Raw genomic sequence first — 16,126 nt, forward strand, 5'->3', positions numbered from 1 at the left:
TGCGTATGTGAGACAGAGAACATAATGTATTTTGTACACATTTTCGGTGTCAAAATGAAACAAAATATAAACAAGCAAAACGAAATTCTTCGTTGGGAGTCTCTTCATATTCTCTTCTTCGGCATATATGCCTTGTCATCATATGCCGTATGCAAATTCATACATATGAATACATATTTACCCACGTTGGAAGGCAAAGCTGTTACAGCGGCAAGGGAAGCGGTAACAATCGGCGATCGTTTGTTAGTTTCTTTCGCGTCTCGTCGCGTCAATGCTTCGACAGATTGATGTGCTGAACACATAGAACGCGACAGACTGCAAGCGCCATCTGAATCTGACATTGAAATACACACATTCTTAAGGACACAGTTATTTAGACAGCTGTACAACTACATAACTGTGTCCATAAGAACGTGTGTATTTTAATATTTGAAAATAATGAAAACAAAAAATAAATTTAAATATTTGTAGGAAATAAATATATGTATATGTGCATACATATATATATTGCACACACACATTCATATATCGCTCATTTGCTGCAAGACCGGCATAAATCAAAAAACGTGATTTTTGAGTTAATGATGCAGAATTGTTCGTTATATCATACTTCATGTTGAGTGAAAAATTCATATGAATACCTCTTATATGCTCCGCTTGAGAAGAGAATATGTTTCCTGTTTTCCGTGTAAGGTAAGGTAAGTTGAAAACTTTAAACGCGTTTTCTGGCGAATCGATTTTTTTGACTTATGCCGGTCTTGCAGCAAATGAGCGATATATACATATAGATAGAGAGAAAGAAGTTTTACTTCAGTCGTGCGGTCATAAGCACACTCTCTTTTTTTGTTTGGCAATATATTTGCACGACGAAAAGAGAGCGGGAAAACGGATTCGGTAAAACAGATATTTTCCGTATGCACTATTATATACTGTACATATGTTCTAATATTTCTGATTTTGTAAGTATGTAATTTATATGTTAAGGTTTCTGTGTATATTTTTTGTGGTATGTATATACATATATTAAGAATATATGAGAAGAAATATATTTCTATTAGTTGTATATTCGAATATGTATGTACATCTTTTTTGCAATTATTGCTTTGTTTTTTCTGTTACAATTTTTGATTATTGTATGAGCCTTTGCTTACTTAATTTATGCAATCCTGCTTAAACATAAGAGGTATTGCCAGAAAATATTGCAAGTAAATGCTTATTTCTGTTTTTTAAACTGTTGAGTTTGGAAACACATAGTTAAGCATATAAGGCTATCAATTTTAAGTACCTATATATTTGGAGATGTATTTATATTTATTTTAAATCGGTATTTCGATGTTTTCTAGAAAGTTTTGGTATATAAAACAGTAACTTTCGGCATACATACAAACGTGCATAATATGCAATAATAATAAATGGAAGCGATACAACTCACTTTATCTTCCCGCAAGGGTTTTTCGGGGGGATAATATGTGGAAATGTGTGTGCGAGTTTTATCGCCAATTCCTGTATTCCTCCTCTTCCTTCAGTCTTTCAGCTGCCTGCTTTCTTGTGCGTGTTGTTGTTGGTAGGTGTGTTTATATGTTTTTAAGTTCGCGCCCGTTTGTTTATTGTATTTATGTATGTATGTATTTTTAATTAGGTGATTTCGCGGATATACTTTGAGTGTCACTGCATTCTTTTCCTTCTGTTTTCTTGTTTTTGTCACTCCACAATGAAGAAGAAAACAGATTTTTGCTTTTACATAAAAATTAAGCCTTAAAAAACTATAAATACAATAAAGTTTAAGTCATTGCTTTTAAATTTGTGGAATTTTTTTTTGTTTGATTTATCAATAAATTTCAACATTTATGAATTTGTTCAACCTAATGTTTATTTGACTTAATCATGTGAGCACAAGTGTGTGCATGTAAGTTAATACCACCAGTTCATATTACATGAACATATTCTTTATCTGTCATAAATATGTATGTAACATGACACTTACGACCCATATGGTCCGTATTGAAACATTATATCGTCACCTGAAATGCAAAATAACGTAACAACATTTTCAGAAATTTAAAGTGGCATGAATGAAACACGCAATAAAACAGAATAGGAGTGAAAACAAAATTTAATATTGGTTAAAACTGGTTTATATCTGAGTGCAGAACCTGAAAATGTTGAACATATGTAATATTATCTTTGTAATTTGAAGTGGTGAAGCGTAATCAATAAGACACTTAATTTCGAATTTTTTGATGATACGTTATTTTGCATTTCAGGTGACGATATGTACTTTGCTAATACTGTTCGCCTTAGGTGGTCCCAAAATGTAATTCATAGATTGTAAGATGAATCTTTCCACTTGTAACATATGTCCTATCTCAAGTGGATTTTAGATATATTTCCTAGAATGTAAGATTAATATTTGTATCTAGACTTAAGCTTAGTACGCAGCTCTCAAGAAACGTAAAAACTTCATATAAAAAAACGCTTAAGAAACGGTCCAGAAACGTTCCTGCGATAAACTTGCTTGTGCTAGTACGCAGCTCTCAAGAAATCTAGTACTAATTTTTTATACTTTTTTTCAATAAAATGTGAATATGGCAAACCTGGTTTTGCGAAGAAACATCAAATCAACAATTGTTTCTAGAAGGAAATTCGAAGTAATCGTCAAATTCATCCTAAATTAGTTGACATCATTATTATAAAGTATATTCCATTTTGAAATGTTGTATAAAACCAACCAATCATCAACAACATTCCTTAAATCTCAATGAAAATATTTGTGTTACCATACACATACATACATACATACATACGCACAAAGTTTGTTTACTTTGTTTATTCTCTCTTGCTCTTCTAATGTGGATCATTCACAATGCGTAACCAGCTGTCAAAATTACTTGAGAAATACAGTCGATCTCTTTTTAACGCGGTTTGCCAGGACACAAATTTATCCGCTTAAAAAAAACCGCGTAAAAAAACCCACATTTCAATTCAAATTTGTTTATTCGTTCCTATTTTACGAAAAATCCGCGCAAAAAAAAAAATCCGCGTTAAAATAACCAAAATTCCAACTGAAACTCAAATTTGGGGAAGTAAACAAATTTATTACATAGGCACATATTCGCTATGCGTTGATATATTCTATATCTTTTAGTTTTACAGAATTTGGACAAAAAATCATATTGAGTTCAATTACATATATCCGCTATGCATTGATATACATATCTTAAATATTTTAAATCTGTTTTACAAGATTTGTGAAAAAAATCACATTGAGATCAATTGTAAATTAAATTATATTAAACTACGTACAAAGCTGTATTTTAGTTCTTGAAATAATCTGTTAATAATCTTTGGGATTTTTCTTTATGCATCTCTTTATATAAATCCTGGTAGCACTCCATAGCGTTTTTAAAATCTCGACGAAACTTTGATAAGCGTTCATCATTAGGATCATGATCTATAAAATGATTTTCAAGGTCAGCAGCTTTGTCTAATCCTTCTCGAAGTATTTTTGACGAAAGTGAAACGGGTGGAGCATCTTCATCTTCTCCATCTTCTGCATTTTCAAGGTCATTATTATTATTATTATCAATTGCATGAATAATTTCCGCATCGTCTAGAGCATACAGATCAAACAGTTCATTAATATCGTCAATATCCATGTCGTCAAACCCTTCACCGCCGATGCTTTTGGCTAATTCAAATATTTCCGCGTAGGTAACAAGTCCTTCATTATCACTTTCTTCTTGTAACACAACATCTTGCCAAAGATTTTTCCAGCATTTACTTAGGGTGGTTTTTGTAATATCCTTTACGGCAATTTTAATACAATCGATACAATTCTTTACATTAAAATCTTTCCAAGCAGAAATCACATTAATTGCGGAATTACTTTCCAATTTATTCAAAATGAACCTAAACGAATGCTTTATGTAATAAGTTTTTAAAGCTGCAATGATGCCTTGGTCCAGCGGTTGCAAAAGAGATGTTGTGTTTGGGGGAAGAAATAGCACTTTGACGTTTGGGTGCTCAATAACTGGGTGTCCAGGTGCATTGTCAATTAATAACAACACTTTAAATTCCAAGTTTTTAGAGATCATGTATCCTCTTACTTCAGGCACAAAACACTTTTCGAACCACTCCTTGAAAAGCGATGCGGTCACCCAAGCCTTTTTGTTTGCCATCCAATGTACTGGCAATTTCTTTAGATCCATTCCTAAAATCGGAAAACATCAAATTTTCGCAAATCAGCTATTAATGATTAAAACTTACCTTTCAAAGCTCGCGGCTTTAAATTTTTGTTCACTAATAGAGGTTTTAAAAGCTTGTCCCCTGATGCATTGCTACACAGTAAGAGCGTGATACGCTCCTTTGCTGTTTTAAACCCGTGCACCGATTTGGTTTGTTTAGCTACGTAAGTGCGGCTTGGCATTTTCTTCCAGTATAGACCGGTTTCGTCCGCATTGAAAATTTGGTCTGCAACATAGCCATGTGCTTTAATTGTGTCTGAAAAAGTTTTCGGGAAAATTTTTGCTGCCTCTTCATCTGCCGATGCACTTTCGCCTGTTATCTTGACGTTGTGCAGCGAGTTTCTTTTCAAGAAGCACCTAAGCCAACCATTACTTGCACAAAATTGTTTCGTATTTTGCATATTTGAACTAGATGGTTTTTCGCATTTAAATTTTTCATAAAACACAGTGGCCTTTTCTTTTATGCACCTAGTATCCACAGGAATTCTTCTATGGACGAGGTCCTCAATCCACCATACAAGCGCGCGTTCAACTTTCACCATTACGACATCTCTAGTGTTGAACGAATATGTAAGGCTACTGGAACCGCATTCAGTAAAAGTTTTCCTTATGGCGTTTTCCTTTCTTTTAATTGTACGAACTGATGATTCGTTAATCTTATGCCTCTTGGCAATGTTTGCAGGTTTTTCCCCACTTTTTAAAGAATTTAAAATTACAATTTTTTGCCTAAGGCTTAATCTTTTGCGCTTAGGAGCCATTTCGTGTTAATTTTGTTTGTTTTCGGTTTGACATTTGGTTCTCTTTTACATGGTTGCAGGTTTGCATTTTGAATACGAAGATACATGCTTATATAAGGCTTAGACTTTCAATTTAAACAGCTCTTGCAAAGCGCACTAGAAAGAAAAAAAGGAAAAAATCAAAATGATTCGCGAACCGCGTTAAAAAAGTAAAACTGCATAAAAAAAGACAACGGGGGATTGTTAAAAACTCCGCGTTAAAAAAAATCCGCGTTAAAAAGAACCGCGTTAAAAGGAGATCGACTGTAATGTATTTTTGTTCTTGAGCAATTACTTGAGAGCTGCGTACCAACCTTTAAGCAAAATATGGTATATAAGAAAATATAATAAAGAAAACGAGGCAGTTGCCCAAACTCGGCAGAGTGATTAATTGGCGATCCTGCCAGGAGACACGTAAACTCCTGTTGGACCAAAACCAAAAAAAAAAAACGCAAACAAGTATCGCGAACTCGCGAGAAAAGTAATACAAAAATACTAGTGTGTTACTCAAAGTGTAGGGTAGCAATCAGAAACGCGCTAAGCAATTAACGGCAAAGTAAACAAGTAAGAAAGGACTAAATTCGGGTGTCACCGAACATTTTATACTCTCGCATGATAAAGTGATAATCGAGATTTCATTATCCGTCATTTACATATTTTTTATTTTGCTGTAAAATTAATTAGATTAGTAGTTCCTGAGATATGGTTTTTGGTCCATAAGTGGGCGACGCCACGCCCATTTTCAATTTTTAAAAAAAGCCTGGGTGCAGCTTCCTTCTGCCATTTCTTCCGTAAAATTTAGTGTTTCTGACGTTTTTTGTTAGTTGGTTAACGCACTTTTAGTGATTTTCAACATAACCTTTGAATGGGAGGTGGGCGTGGTTATTATCCGATTTCTTCAATTTTTGAACTGTATATGGAAGTACCTGAAGACCTGAAGGAAACGACCCTATAGAGTTTGGGTGACATAGCTGTAGTAGTTTCCGAGATATGTACAAAAAACTAAGTAGGGGGCGGGGCCACGCCCACTTTTCCAAAAAAATTACGTCCAAATATGTCCCTCCCTAATGCGATCCTTTGTGCCAAATTTCACTTTAATATCTTTATTTATGGCTTAGTTATGACACTTTATAGGATTTCGGTTTTCGCCATTTTGTGGGCGCGGTGGTGGGCCGATTTTGCCCATCTTCGAGCTTAACCTTCTTATGGAGGCAAGAAATACGTGTACCACGGACAGACAGACATCCGGATTTCAACTCTACTCGTCACCCTGATCACTTTGGTATATATAACCCTATATCTGACTCTTTTAGTTTTAGGACTTACAAACAACCGTTATGTGAAGAAAACTATAATACTCTCCTTAGAACTTTGTTGCGAGAGTATAAAAAGGTTGAAAAAATGCTAAGACCAAAAAGAGACATATAAGCAAAAAAATCTCAGTGCCACTTAGAAAAATATTAAAAAATTTCGAGTGTGTGTTTGTGCCACCAATTGCCAATCGAACGCTACGCGTTACAACACAAAAAAAAATTTAAAACATAAAACTACAACATCAAATATAAAGGGATTTCAAAGTTTGAATTGAAAAAAAAAAAAAACTGAAAGTGAACATTTATGAACATTTGTGAAAATTTCAAAGAAATAAAAGAAAGTGTGTGGATCCATAAGACATCCACATAAAAAAAACGCTGATAACCCCCAATAAAAACAAAAGAATCAAAAAATTTCTGTAAATCAGAAATTTCGCCAAAAACATCTTGTTTCATCTAAACCTTACACACGGCCGCCAACAACGATCAAATCACTTATTAAAGTAAACAAAGTTATCTAAAAATAAGTTAAGCATACATGTACAAGTGTACATAAACTCGGTTGTTGTTGTAACATCAATGTTCTCCTATATTTGCCAACGACAGTAGGACGACAGTAGAAGTGCTGAACATAATACGACGACAGACGACAAACGACATCTGTCAAATATTAAAATACACACGTTCTTATGGACACTGTTATTTTGACGACGACACGATTAGGCCGACGGTTGTCGTTCTCGCTAACTTCAATATTCTCCTATATTTGCCAACGACAGTAGAGTTGACAGTAGAATGGAAGATAGAAAGATGAGGAAGAGTGGTGATGCCATTAATATGTAAAATGTAAAATTATTCACAGCTTTTACAAAGTTGACGTTATTTTACAAATAAAAGCATAAAATAGCTCTATTATAGCTCTATTTTACCATTTGTAATAACAATTGAAAATTTAAAACAAATAAATTTACCTATTTACTTATTTTTTGCATAAAAAATTTCACTTTGAACAAAATATTAAAATTTCATTGAAGCTCAAGGTATTAGTATGGCCACAACGAAATTGTGTACATGCAAAATGGACAACTACGTGTCTTGTGTACATGCATTCATGTAGTAGGATACACAACGCCGTTTTCAGTTCACTGTCGTGCTGATATACCCAATAAGTGTTAAATTTATACTGTGAAAAAAATACACGAACAAAGTGATAAAACCGGCTTTCATTTTAAAAATACGAAAGGTAGCAAATGGCAAGTCAATCGGTAAGTAAAATAATCAAGCGTATTTAAAACAAATTAAAAAGTAAGAGTACTTAATTTTTAAAGAAAATGAATTTGCTGTTCGAATACCATGTTAAAAAATGAAACTATCATCAAATTGAGAAAAAGAAGAAAACATATTATTAAAAAAATGTTTTTTTTTTTCTTCCAAAAACAAAAAAGTAATTGTTTTTTTTTTAAGTTTTATAATATTTTTAGTTACAGCAAAACGACACAATCGGACAAAGGGTTGAAAATCACCTGATGGTTTACAAACACTGTTGAAAGAGTCCTGTGTGATTATAGAGAGGACAGCACAAACTTTTCAGAATAATGAATGTTTTAGAAAAAATAGATAGATCGTTGCCACTCGTACATTCTGACAACTACGAGTTTCGCTGTCTGGTTGATGCTGGCATTTTATCGTCGTTTATATAATATTTCGCTGTGGCAATTTATTCGTCACAATAAGTAGCTCATGCATTGACCAACGTCTTCGGCATATGATTTGTTAGAATAATGAAAATCGTTATGTATAGTATAAAGAGTAATTCATTTCGGGCGAAATTAACACGTGAAATTTCTGCTCACAGAAGTGTTATCTCAATAAATCCATTGATTAATGCGATGTGTGGGAAGTGGCTCCGTCTTGTTGAAACCAAATGGCGCTGAGATCACGAGCTTAAATTTCAGGCGTTAAATAGTCGGTTATCATGGCGTGAAAAGGTCCCCATTGACGGTTACGTTCTCACCGGCATTATTTTTGAAGAAATATGGACCAATGAGTCCACCGGCCCACAAACCACACCAACCGTTGTTCTTTCTGGATGAAATGGCAGCTCTTGAATCGCTTCAGATTGCTCTTAGTCCCAAATGCGCCAATTTCGCTTTTTGAGTCAAGTCGTTCCATACGTCAGTCTGAGTTGCTGCGAACGAAGTCGAATCGACTATCCACGGTCTACATGTACACTCTCAGCTACGACTGTTATAGGTATTTTCTTCACTGCATGCTGGACATGGTATATTCGATTGGATATTATCAAATAATGAATACTAGGTCTCATGGTAGGTAATGGTTTTGCGAATAGTACGCTCAGAAGGCCAATTATATGGACCGTTAATTGAGCAAAATGCGTGAAACACATTCTTCTTCTTTACAGAACGCGAATTTTCGTAATAAAGTTAAGTTGTAAACCTTTTCCAGGCGTAAGTTTTTCCAGAAATGTCAAACAATACTAAAAACAATAACATGACAGCTTGACAGGACTCACTTGTAACCTGGCAAAAAAGGGTATTGAAAAAAGTCTACTTGGATAATATGTGGGAGCTCGCGAAATTTGTGATCTTACCAATGTGCATGTGTAAAACAATCCGGAAGTTTTAATCTCTGATGTATAAAGGGTATAAACGATGTAGAGGTATAATTGGCCTGCTTTTATCTATTTTTGACATTTCTACATACATATTATTAACACGAAAATATGTCCTCTGAGTTTTATTAAGATCCCTCCCATACCATCACCAATATACTACTGTGATCAAAATGGGAGATGAATTTTGTCCATTTCATTTCCTTCAAAGTAATCCCCTTCCACTGCAATACACTTATTCCAACGAATTTTCCAGTTATTACAGCAACATGGGAAAATCCTACGTCGTGATGGCCATCAGAATCTTTTTCGATTCAGCTTTTATATCGTCAATTGAGCCAAAACGGTGTCCTCGGAGTGGACAAGTGAACTTGCTGAATAGCCAAAAGTTACACGAAGGTAAATCAGGCGATTGCGGCTCGATATCAGTTGAAAATGTGGCGAATAACCAATGCAGTATGAGATGGTGCATTATTGCACTTCTTTGTTCAATAGATTCAGACATAGTAAAAATCGAAGAATTCACATTCAGAGCCTCACAAAACGACGCGTATCTCAAATATTAATAAATATTTTGACGTGAAATTTAGCTTACATAGATGTCTCTAGCAGTACTACCCACTTACAGAAACAAAATTTACCGATTCGAAAAACACGCAAAGTTTAAATTAAAAGTTCAATTTGATCACGCGTTTCTATTAAGTTTAAGTGGCTAAGAGACATACTATATATATCCGATTCAACACATATACATACATACTATTATCAGAACAATTTTTTTCCTAATTTCTATAGTACCTCTCACAGAATGACCGATATTGTGGATAAAAAATTCTCAGCTTGAACTTTGATTCTCATATTAAATTTTGGGAACCTTGAATAGTGTTGCTTTGAATTGGAAAATTTTAAGTAATAAAGTGAGCTACTTTAAGCGCACTATTCGGGCAAAGTTTTGTCTCGATACAATCAATGGTACTTGATTTGCATTCTGAAAGTTAAATAATTAGATGGAATTTTAAATTCGGTTATATGGAAAGTAGTAGGTGTAGTCCGATTTCGTTTGTCTTCACACCGGAACATAAAATGTCAGGGTAAAATTATATACCAAATTTGGTTTATATCAGTCAAGTAAGTCGGGCCAAGCTCTTTTCTTTAATTTACAAATGTTATATCTTAGTTTAGTGTTTAGCTATGGCTTTTTATAGATCTTTTTTTAATGGAATGGAATGGAATGAATAAAAAACTATTATACTCTGTAACAAAATTTGCAAAAGTATAAAAAGGTTGAATTTAAATGTTCGTTGTTTTTGATCTAAAAACCGGATAGAAATATACTAAATATGTAGAAAATATTATATTATATTATTTGTCTTCGAGTAATAACTGCACAAATTCGAAAAGCAGTACTGTTTCGAATAAAATGCTTTTAAAGATGAACTGATTGAACTGAGCGATTACATTAAGTAACTGGCTGTAATTTAAAAACCATTTACTGTATCAAATTAATTTTTTTTGCGTTATTTTTAAAGGTATGTATGTATAACATAATAATAAGAAAAAATCGTTTTTTTAAGTTTCATATCAGGTGTATCCCTTAACAATTAAACTTGCGTAAAATTGTAGCAGCAAATGTTAAATTTTTAAGTAAAAAATTGAAATAAATAAAACATAAAATTATCGAATCGTAATATTTTTCATACTCTAGGTTGCGTTGAACAGATACAACGTTATTTCTTGATCCTAATATCTTGAAAATTCAAAGAGATTCAATATTATTTTTTTGTACAATCCGCTTACAGTTTAATCCATACGAGTATTATAAACAGGCTATATCAAATCAGTAGACGAGGTAACCATTTTATCCAACAAATATTTGAAATCATTCTATTTTCACAAATATATACAAAATATGCACAAAACATATTGTAAGTATGTATGTAGGTGTAATTACCACTGAAGTATATTTTTGAATGTTTCTTAGAGAAGTATACATATATAGTATATGTACATATAACTATAATACATATTTAAACTGTATGATTTTGTTCTAAGTAGCAAGTTGACAAACTATACGCACCTAAGTAGCAGCAGTGTATACATACCTATAAATAATTTATCAACTCTTATTCAACTTTAGATCTGGCTTGAGTTAATAAATGGGAATATATGCGTATGTGACTCTTTGACACGATCGAAAAGTACTTAATCTAGACCAGGTGAAAAATTATTTTTAAAACTAATGAACTTCCCCATTGCGTCTCGTCGCTGAAAGTTTCGATTTTGAAATGTAAACAGTTTTTTGGGAACGATGATGTATCGTCTGCCTGACATGTCCGCATAACTTTTGACACTACAAGTATTTGGAAATGCTTACAGCGAACTGCTAATACAAAAAGCCTAAATAGCTGTCGCATTTTGTTGGGAATAAAATAACAAAATAATCCGATTGACGCTTGTATCCTGGCAACAATCACTTAACACCTTTCCACGTAGTAGGTAGTTAGATATTTCAATATTCGAATATGTGCGATTTATATATATGTATATATATAACTGTATATATATACATATATATTTATACATATATATATATATATATATTTATATATATGTATATTAGGGTGTCCCAAAAATTTTTTTTTTGGGATTTTTGCAACGCATACCCTCTTATTTTTTTTTAAATAATGTATAATTAATTATAAAAAAGTTTCGTCTATTTAGAACTACGGTAAAGCGTGCCGACTTGCATCGAAACATGTCGGTACTTGAATACTAAGGCGCGCGGGAGCTCATGTATCGATGAGCTTGTTTATTTTATTAGTAAACGCATTGTCTTTGTTCGGTCAACATGTCAGTGGAATTACGTAGTTATAAAAAGGGAATATTTTTAATAGGAGACGTTAAACATCAAATAACAGGGTCAAAACTTCCCTCTAATGGACAAGTACTTTCAGTTTTGTTCTATAATATTCGCGAAGTGAATTTAAGTGTCAATGAAAGTGCTAACCTAACTATTCGTGAGTGTATTATCTATTGGGAAAAGGCACGTATACCGATTAAATCATTTTCTAACTGTGTTAAGAAATTGGTAACCTTGAACCAAGTTTGGCGAGATTTACAAAAAAATGCAAACAAATGGATAAATGAAGATAGAGTCTTCTTGCAGCAACAGAGACAACCAGGTCGACTTGCTCACTTGGCTGGAGTGGACAAAAAATTTACAGAAAAGGAGGAGAAGTCACGTCTTAGAAACCTTGCAGAGCAAAAGAGGCGGGCTAAATATGTTTCATCATTAACTTCTTCGACATCATCTTCTGTGCCCCTACAAAAAAATGTATCTTCCGATTCTGAAGTAATTGATCTACAAAAAAATCTGTCCATTCCAACTGAGACGACACAGCCCGGTACTAGTAAAACTTATATAAGAAAAAATTTCATTACTCCAAAATTAGTGGCAGCATTAGATAGGTGTCAGTTAAGTATGCGACATTCTGTGTTTATTATTGAAGCGACTATTGAGGCACTTGGACACAACACTGACGAATTTCCTATTAGCAAGTCTTCCATTCAAAGAATTCGCAAGGAAAAGCGAAAAGAGCGCGCAGAAGCTATTAAGGTTTAGTTTCAAAACGAGGTTCCGGATACTGTATCTGTTCACTGCGATGGAAAACTGTTACCGGCTTTAGATACACATAAATCTAAAGAAGAACGTCTCCCAATAGTTATTTCGTATGATAATAAAGAACAACTCATTGCTGTGCCAAAATTGGACAGTTCTTCAGGTTGCGAACAGGCACAGACAGTTTGGAATTCTATCATTGACTTTAATCTTGAAGAAAAAGTGCAGATCCTTTGTTGTGATACAACGGCTTCAAACACAGGTCGTATTAATGGGGCCTGTGTGCTTCTAGAACAGAAATTAGACAGAGAGATGCTTATTTTTGCCTGCCGTCATCATATCTACGAATTGGTATTAAAAGGTGTATTTGAAGCTAAAATTCCCTACAAGCCCCGATATACCTTTATTCAAAAAGTTTCGAGGAAACTGGAAAAATATCGATTCCCAGAAAATACAGGTCAGTACTGAAAAGTTATCATGCCTGAGTAGATCAGAAATTGATAAACTATTAGCATTTTACCAAGCTGAATTGACTAAAGAAATCGCTAGAGATGATTATCGAGAATTAATTGAGCTTTCAATAATATTTCTTGGCGGAGATACACAGAACAAAATTAGAATCCGGCCTCCAGGGGCAATGCACCAAGGACGATGGATGACAAGAACAATTTATTCATTAAAAATTTCATTACTTAGCTCTCAATTAGGAATTTCAAATAAGGATAAGGCAGCTTTGTTAGACGTCTGCCTGTTCATCGTGACATCCTATGTCAAGCCTTGGCTGCAATGTATTTTAGCTGTTAAAGCACCATTCCAAGACTTATGCTTTTTAAAAGCCATGAAGGCTTACGAAATAATCGATAAAAATATCTCAAAGGCAGCTTTACAAAAATTTTGCCAGCATTTATGGTATTTGACAGATGAAGTGTCTGTCTTGTCTCTATTTGACGATGACATTGACCAAGAAACTAAAGTAAAGATAGTTGCTAACTTAACTAAAGAATATCCATCGGCCAACGGTAAACGCTACATACCATCGAAAGACGAACTTTGTGGTCCGCTTTACGGTTAGTATGAGAGTCAATAATTTTAGTTTTTATTTGTTTTATTTTATGTTAACTGTCGCATTTTATTTCAGAGAAAAACATCGATGACTTTGTTTCAATAAAAAGCAAATCTTTATTCAATCGACTTAAAATAGTTGATGATAGCTTTCTTAATGAGTCTCCAACTACATGGCCAAATAATGCTTCGTTCCAAAATGCTAAAAAGAAGGTTTACACACTGAGAGCAGTTAACGATACCGCTGAAAGAGCGGTTAAGTTAATGCAAGACTTTCATGGCTTAATCACCGTCGACGAGGAACAAATCAATTTTTGTTAAGTTGCGTTCAAGAACACAGACAGATATATCCGGATTGTAAAAAGAAAACTTTGAAAAGAAAATTTAGTAAATAATAACATAATGTTATTTATAAATACTCAATAAGTATAAAATATATGTAAAACGGTGTATTATTGACTACATAAATATTTTAATCCGCAATCAACACAAAGCTTCCATACTAACTTTCATATTTTAAGTTTAACATCAAGTCGGCACGGGTTATCGTTATTCAATCGTAATAATATTTATTATTTGAGTTGTTAGGATCAAATGTAAAAAAAATCGCGGGTATGCGTAAGTAAATTCGAAAAAAAAAATTTCGCCCTTGTTGGCTGGGACACCCTAATGTATATACATATATAAATGGAACATGAGCATACTGCAAAATAAAATTGACTAAAATATAATATTCGCTGGCACAAGAAAAGCCTAACTATTATGAAACAAGTAAGAGAAATTTTAAAGCGAATGCAAAAGGGTTTTAGCTTGAACTTTTCTGCACAAAATTTGTTTGAAAATCAGCATATATTTTACTACTGTGAACAAAACAACGAATCCAAAAGGGGTTTACTCGTAGCCTGAACTGTTCTGCACAAAATTTGTTTAAGCATCCGCAAGTCTAATATAGTATCTACAAAGTTTAGTGGTCCTGTAACCTCACATAAAAACAAACTGCATAAAGCATGTTCTCATTAAGTGCTAGGACAAGTTGTAGCCAATACTAGTGGCCGACAACATAAACAAAAGGTCAACAGCTAACATTTAAACGTACATTATTATTGCTACGATTTCATTTATTAAAATAAATCAGTATTTTTAATTTTGTTCTACACAATTTTAACAAGAAAGGTCTAAACTGTCTTTATAAGCGAGGAGGGTTATTAAAATTAACTTTAGACAAATGAAAAGAACTGCAAACTGTTCCATTCATGATTTTCGCTAAGAATACTATCCAAGCATTTCTCTACGACTATTAAGTATAAACGACTAGTTTTAAATAGTATTAAGACTTAAGCTCGGAAATTAAAACGAAAATTAAAAACTGTTTTAGAACGGACTCTAACTAGTCAGAATAGATTTTTTAACTCGAACTCCATACCACACAACCAAATTCCAAACAAGCTTAACTAAAGTTGTAAAAACAGTTTTAGTACTATACGGATCTCTCAATTCTTTAGACCAGCGTTTAATAAAGATAAAAGCACCTTTTTCGTTCAAAACCATACCAATTAATATGGAGATTAAAATTAAGCTCGCGGTCTATAATAACTTCCATATCAATAAAGTTTAAAACTTGCTTTAGTCTATGGTTTTTATTGCATAAACGAGGAGTGTACAGTAGAGCGGGTTGATTTTTTGTTCTCTAAAATCGTGTATGTGGGAAATGTTTTACGGATACGGTGATTAAGTAAAAAAAACATTTCAAATTCAAATTACATATGTACATATCTTTATTCAGGCTTTACAGTGATTATTTACATATAACACATACTTATAAATCTTAAAAAATATATATTAAAAAATTATGTACATACATATGTTAATCTACACCTGTAAATTGTTAAAAACACATGTTATATGTACTAAATATGTATTTATGTAGATTTTAGTTTATTTGAATGTAGCTTTTAGTTTATTTGAATGTAGCTTTAAGTTTATTTGAATAAGAAAATGTATTTTAATTAAAAGTGAACGAAAAATTCAAAAGTAACAAGGCTTCTTTTTAATGCTCGATCAGTCGCGCTCGCCGTCTCGTCTACTTCTCGTAGTCCTTAATTCAGTGAGATGATGCAACAGCTCGCTCAGTCAGCTCGCTCAGGATAGAGTTGCCATCCCACATCTCGGCCATTCTGCTAGGCATTCGACTCGAATGTGCCACTGACTATATCATTCTCCGGCCAAGGCTTCATATACTTTGCACATGTTGTCGTGCGTTTGGCTCCTTCGACGTCACCGACTCCTAAAACATCGTACGTGTTGTTTGCTTTTGTTTTTATCACGCTATATGGACCCAAAAACTTTGATTTAAGCTTTAACCCTCCACCGAACTGCGTACGTTTAATAGCCACAAGATCGCCATCTTTGTAGCGGGTTGCTGGTTTGCGACGAAGGTTATAGAATTTTCGATATTCGTCTTGTAATTTCAGTATTTGTTG

At 33.5% G+C, this 16,126-nt stretch overlaps 2 protein-coding genes and 1 long non-coding RNA gene across 3 annotated transcripts in view; 1 reads left to right on the top strand and 2 right to left on the bottom strand.

The window, feature by feature from the left end:
- Nucleotides 1-11,446, bottom strand: part of LOC125776414 (uncharacterized) — a 39,279-nt gene extending 27,833 nt beyond the window's left edge. Inside the window, exon 1 of the long non-coding RNA XR_007421693.1 lies at nt 11,068-11,446. This is a non-coding gene — a long non-coding RNA (uncharacterized LOC125776414). The remainder of the gene's footprint in view (nt 1-11,067) is intronic.
- LOC125776320 (tigger transposable element-derived protein 1-like) lies at nt 2,901-5,081 on the bottom strand. Its single transcript, XM_049448046.1, has 2 exons — nt 4,267-5,081; nt 2,901-4,210 (listed from the first exon to the last, which is right to left on the bottom strand). The coding sequence occupies exons 1-2, from the start codon at nt 5,000-5,002 to the stop codon at nt 3,315-3,317; spliced, it is 1,632 nt and encodes a 543-aa protein (XP_049304003.1). The 5' UTR covers nt 5,003-5,081; the 3' UTR covers nt 2,901-3,314.
- A 1,510-nt stretch (nt 11,447-12,956) lies between the features above and the next one.
- On the top strand, nt 12,957-15,494 carry LOC125776378 (uncharacterized). Its single transcript, XM_049448142.1, has 2 exons — nt 12,957-13,651; nt 13,723-15,494. Exons 1-2 carry the CDS (start codon nt 13,222-13,224, stop codon nt 13,965-13,967), a joined length of 675 nt encoding a protein of 224 aa, XP_049304099.1. The 5' UTR covers nt 12,957-13,221; the 3' UTR covers nt 13,968-15,494.
- Nucleotides 15,495-16,126: the final 632 nt, after the last annotated feature.

This window comes from Bactrocera dorsalis, chromosome 2 (assembly GCF_023373825.1).
Source record: "Bactrocera dorsalis isolate Fly_Bdor chromosome 2, ASM2337382v1, whole genome shotgun sequence".
Classification (NCBI taxonomy): Eukaryota; Metazoa; Arthropoda; class Insecta; order Diptera; family Tephritidae; genus Bactrocera; species Bactrocera dorsalis.

Bases quoted from the DNA above. Each gene is read 5' to 3' on its own strand.
- LOC125776320 (XM_049448046.1), bottom strand. From the start codon at position 5,002: ATGGCTCCTAAGCGCAAAAGATTAAGCCTTAGGCAAAAAATTGTAATT. The intron at 4,211-4,266 runs GTAAGTTTTAAT...TTCCGATTTTAG, and splicing joins AAAGCCGCGAGCTTTGAAAG to GAATGGATCTAAAGAAATTG.
- LOC125776378 (XM_049448142.1), top strand. From the start codon at position 13,222: ATGCACCAAGGACGATGGATGACAAGAACAATTTATTCATTAAAAATT. The intron at 13,652-13,722 runs GTTAGTATGAGA...ATTTTATTTCAG, and splicing joins ACTTTGTGGTCCGCTTTACG to AGAAAAACATCGATGACTTT.